The following is a 5275-nucleotide window of genomic DNA, read 5'->3' as shown; positions in this document are numbered from 1 at the left end:
GGGCACATTTTGGATAACTGCAACAGACCTTGATTTGGTTTGTGACAGCAAGTGATCTAAATACCCAAGACTAAATTAAGAAGTGTTTTGTTTTTGTTTTTGTTTTTGTTTTCTGGATGCCAGGATGGGCACATTTTGGATAACTGCAACAGACCTTGATTTGGTTTGTGACAGCAAGTGATCTAAATACCCAAGACTAAATTAAGAAGTGTTTTGTTTTTGTTTTTGTTTTTGTTTTCTGGATGCCAGGATGGCTCCGTTGGTTGTGTCTGCCTTCGACTCAGGTCGTGATCTCAGACTCCTTGGGATCCAGTCTTGCGGCAAGCTCTTTGCTCAGCGGGGAGCCTGCTTCTTCCTCTGCCTCTGCCCCTGCTCGTGCTCCCTCCTTCTCTCCCTCTGACAAATAAATAAAATCTTTAAAAAACCCCAAAACTGCTTTTTCCTACTCAGACCCCTACTTATTGAGTAATTCTTAAGTTTCTCCCTTTCAAACCCTATCCCCATTAAGTTCAAGCAATGAGAAAAAATTAACACCACTTTTAGAATAATCAAATCTGTTTTTCGAAGGAAGACAAATACTAAATGATCTGACTTATATGTGGAATCTAACAAAACCCCAACAAAACAAAATCAAGCAAGGGGCACCTGGGTGGCTCTCAGTGGGTTAAGCCTCTGCCTTTGGCTCAGGTCATGATCTCAGGATCCTGGGATCCAGCCCGCATTAGGGTCTGCTCAGCAGGGAGCCTGCTTCCCCCCCGCCCCCCGCTTCTCTCTGCCTGCTTGTGATCTCTGTCAAATGAATAAATAAAATCTTTTTTAAAAATCAAGCAAAATATGTGAATACAGAGAATAGATGGCTGGTTCACAGAGGTGGGGAGGTGCAGGTGTGTGAAATGGGTAAACGGAGTCAAAAGGCACAAACTTCCAGCTATGAAATAGATCCGCCACGGGCATGTGATGTACAGCATGGGCACTATATGGTCTATTTGAAAGCTGCTGAGAGTAAATCTTAAGAGTTCTCATCGCAAGAAAAAATCTGTAACTATGTATGTGATCAATTATGTATGATGTTAACTAGACTTATTGTGGTGATCATCTCACAATATATACAAATTTAGGATCATTATATTGTGAACTAATATAATGTATGTCAGTTATACCCCAATAAAAAGGTCAAGGTTTCTTTCTCTTACAGAGGTGTATTGACAGATACAAAAGTTGTCTATCCATGTTGTTTGCATTAGTTAGACTGTGCAACATAAGACTAAAGGTTTCACTTTACTAGATAGTAAGTAAGTATAAATACGTCAGAACTCATCAAAATCGGTGCAGTTTTCATCTCGAAGATAAGGGCAATGTCTCTGACTATATTGGAGGAAGAATCTAGTACTCTTATTTGACAATATAAAGCCCATATCTAGGGTATCTTGGGGGAGAAAATCACACCTCCTTTGGTTAACAGATACACAAAGGAGAAAAATAATTCCCCCTAAGGTTTGGGTTTGGTACTAGAATGTTAGTGGGTTTCTAAAGTTGAAAGCATTTTTTAAATGTTGGCTCCTCTAACTTTACATTGAGACTGCGTTTACATGTGTTGTGTAAAAGCCACAAAGTATCTCTTTTTGATTACATAAGAGCTTGGGACTAAGTTAGATAAAATGGCAATTTCTGTGTGGCCCCGGGGCAGCCTTGGAGGCATGGAAGGAGGCGAGCCAGGGTTGTTGGTGAGGTAGTGTGGGGGTAAGAGGGAGATGGACAGAACATGAAATTGTATTCTTTGCACGGGAACACCCTGTCAAACAAACAGCAGTAGAGTGAGTGGAGAAATCAGAAGGAAATGCCGGTAAAGACTGAATCCAAAGAACTGGAAATCTTTGCGTTTTCCCTTTGCATCAGTACTTGGTTCTGGTTTGGTTCTTTAAAGTTGACTCCTGCTCTCACCCCCCACCCTCTTCCTCTCATCTCCTTAGTATTCAAGTCTTAGTAACTGTAGACAAGCCGCATGTCCAAGTTGTGAGGAAAAAAACCAATGGCCTTTTAGACTGTTTTCCTGAGAACGTTCATATCCTCCTTTAGGAAGGATTCAGACTCGTTAAAGAGAAGCTTAGACCCAAAATGTTCCTTGGAGCTGCTTAGTTCTGTTGAATAAAGAGGCATCCTCCATTTCTTTCTTTTTTTTAAACTTAAAAAAATGTTTTTTTTAGAGATTTTATTTATTTGACAGAGAGAACACAGCAAGAGAGGGAACACAAGCAGGAGAGTGGGAGAGGGAGAAGCAGTCTTCCTGCTGAGCAGGGAGCCTGATGTGGGGCTCAGTCTCAGCAGTCTCCACACTGAGTGCAGAGCCCGACATGGGGCTTGATCCCAGGACCCCTTGATCATGACCTGAGCAGAAACCGAGTCAGACACCTAACCAACTGAGCCACTCAGGTGCCCAGCTCAGTGGGTTTTAAGTAGACTTCTAGAACTGTCCAGTTATGACAATAATACAATTTTCCATGACACTCCCCCAAAATCTGTTATGTCCATGTGCAGTCAGTCTCTATTCCTACCCCCAGCTCCAGGAAACTACCAGTCCTTCTGTTAATACGGATGTGCCTGTTCTGGACATTCCATGTAATAGAATCATACAATATTTGGGTTTTTTTGCATCTGGCTTATTTGATTTAGCATAATATGTCTGCTATTCCTCTTTGATGCAGCATATATTAATACTTCATTCCTTTTTATTGCCCAAGTAGTATTCCACATGTGCACTCATCACGTTTTGTTTATCTCTTTTCAGATAACAGACATTTGGATTGCTTCCACTCTGGGGCTCTTAGGATAATGCTGCTATGCATGTTCATAGATGTGTAGAAAAAAAGAAATCCACTCTTAATGTCTTTGAAATGCTATTAAGTTTTATTTAATAATTATGTATCCTTATACTAAGTCAAATGCTGAAATATCTTGTTGAAATAGGAGGGTAATGATGTACAGTGAAAATGAAAAATGGCATCCAAAACTGAATTATATATAAATGTTTAACTTTAGAAGAAATACCATTAAAAAACCATGTAAATGTAACTTTATTTTCAGGTGCTCCAGTATTATCTCAAGGATTACAGCCTGAACAAGAACGACAGCTGTGGAATGAGGTAAAGCATTGTCCCTATACATTAGTGGAAACTTTACCTTCTTTGAAATTAACAAATGAACTAAGATAATTGCGTTTGGGGACAACTATGATTTTACTAATATTCTGATATAATATTCAGAATTATTATTCTTTTGAAATGAAAGAAGGAAAGATGAATAGAAACAAAACAATTACAGTAAATGGTAAAGTAAGATGGCAGAAATTAGCCCTACTAATAATTACAATAATGTGAATGTGCCAAAAATATCACCTAAGGACAGAAATTCGCAGATTGGAATTTTTTTAGAGATCCAACAGTATGTTGTCTATGAAAGTCACACTTAAGGGCACCTGGGTGGCTTGGTGGGTTAAAGCTTCTGCCTTTGGCTCAGGTTATGATGTCAGGGTCCTGGGATCGAGCCCCGCATCAAGCTCTCTGCTCAGCGGGGAACCTGGCTTCCTCCTCTCTCTGCTTGCCTCTCTGCCGACTTGTGACCTCTCTCTCTGTCAAATAAATAAATAAAATCTTAAAAAAAAAAAAGGTCACACTTAAAAAAGAAAAAAAGGCCAAGCAAAAAGTATGGAAAAAGACATACCAAGCAAATATGAATTGCAAAAGAATTGGTGTATCAGTCTTAACATCCGATAAAATAAAATCCAGATAAACAAATCATCTTAGCAAAGAGGGACCTTATTTTATGATTTTAGTAAGTTATGCTCAATATCTCAGTATGTGCAGATCTTAAATTATACTCAGTGTCTTATGCTGATAAAAGAACAGCAAGTAAAAGATACAGCCATTATTAATATGTATTTTTTAAAACTCAAAATTTACTTAATATCTAATAGAGCTTCAGGGGAGAATAGATCAGTGAACATTTGTAGTTAGAGATTTTAATACACCTGTTCAAAACCGATGTTAAAACAAATGACATCAATAGATAGAACAAAGATATAACCATACAATTAATAAGTTTAACCTATTCTAAATATTTTTTAAAACCTACACTAAATAGTATATACCTTCTTTTTGGGCATAACTGGAACATTAAACAAAAAGATGCCATGTGTTAGGGCACAAAGAAAATTTCTGCAAGTTAAAAAGGAACTATTTTAAATGTTTTCCAATCATAATGCAATAAAATTAGAAATTAACAACACAAGTGTAACTTCAGTATCCCATCTGTTTGGAAAATAAGTAACATTTTGGTAAATAATCCCAGGCTAAAGAGGAAATTACAAAATTGTTACAATTAAATGACATAAAAACATTCTAAGTCAAAGTTTGGGGGTGCCTGGCTGGCTCAGTCAGTAGAGCACGCAACTCTTAATCTCAGGGTTGTGAGTTCAAGCCCCATGTGGGGTGTAGTTGGACTAGAAATGCCTGAGAGTAAATGCTCCCACCACTAAGAATACCCCTCAATTACTGACCCAAGGAGTTGGTAGATAAATACCTCAGCTGCCTCTTCTCTCAGTTGGGATAACAGATGTGCTCTGCATTGGCTCCTAGAGTTCCCCAGACAGGCTGATCCCAGTTAGGCATGGTGGTAATGCACTCGATAACATATACTTTAAGGAATTCCTTCTCTTCCCTGTTTATCTTCTTCGCTATTCCACTAGTGCTTCTGGGATCATCTCCCTAATAACCTACTCATATCCACATCACTACCTCAAGGTCTGTTTCTAGGAAAACCCTAACTAAGGCAGAAATGCACAACTTACAATAAAAGTACCATTAAAAATCAGAGGGAAAACCACAGATTGCTTGGCAAGTGAAGGTCAGAAACTGGCTCGCTGTATGGAGAGAAATAAAACTAACACTCCACAACCATTTTGTAATGTATAAAATAACAAATCACTATGTTGCGCCCCTGAAATTAATACAATGTATGCCAATTATTCTTCAATTAAAAAAACTAAGGGGGACGCCTGGGTGGCTCAGTGGGTTAAGCCGCTGCCTTCGGCTCAGGTCATGATCTCAGGGTCCTGGGATCGAGTCCCACATCGGGCTCTCTGCTCAGCAGGGATCCTGCTTCCTCCTCGCTCTCTGCCTGCCTCTCTGCCTACTTGTGATCTCTGTCTGTCAAATAAATAAATAAAATCTTTAAAAAAGGGACGCCTGGGTGGCTCAGTTGGTTGGACGACTGCCTTCAG

The 5275-nt window shown here is 39.1% G+C and overlaps 1 protein-coding gene across 2 annotated transcripts in view; it reads left to right on the top strand.

Moving 5' to 3' along the window:
* Positions 1-5275, top strand: part of NMU (neuromedin U) — a 166844-nt gene that overhangs the window by 140831 nt on the left and 20738 nt on the right. For both annotated transcript variants that reach the window (XM_059396317.1, XM_059396308.1), the window contains one exon: positions 3082-3140. In XM_059396317.1, coding sequence (XP_059252300.1) covers positions 3082-3140 — 59 coding nt within the window. The remainder of the gene's footprint in view (positions 1-3081; positions 3141-5275) is intronic.

The sequence above is a fragment of the Mustela nigripes genome, chromosome 1 (assembly GCF_022355385.1).
Source record: "Mustela nigripes isolate SB6536 chromosome 1, MUSNIG.SB6536, whole genome shotgun sequence".
Classification (NCBI taxonomy): domain Eukaryota; kingdom Metazoa; phylum Chordata; class Mammalia; order Carnivora; family Mustelidae; genus Mustela; species Mustela nigripes.
This window is presented reverse-complemented; position numbering and strand designations above follow the sequence as displayed.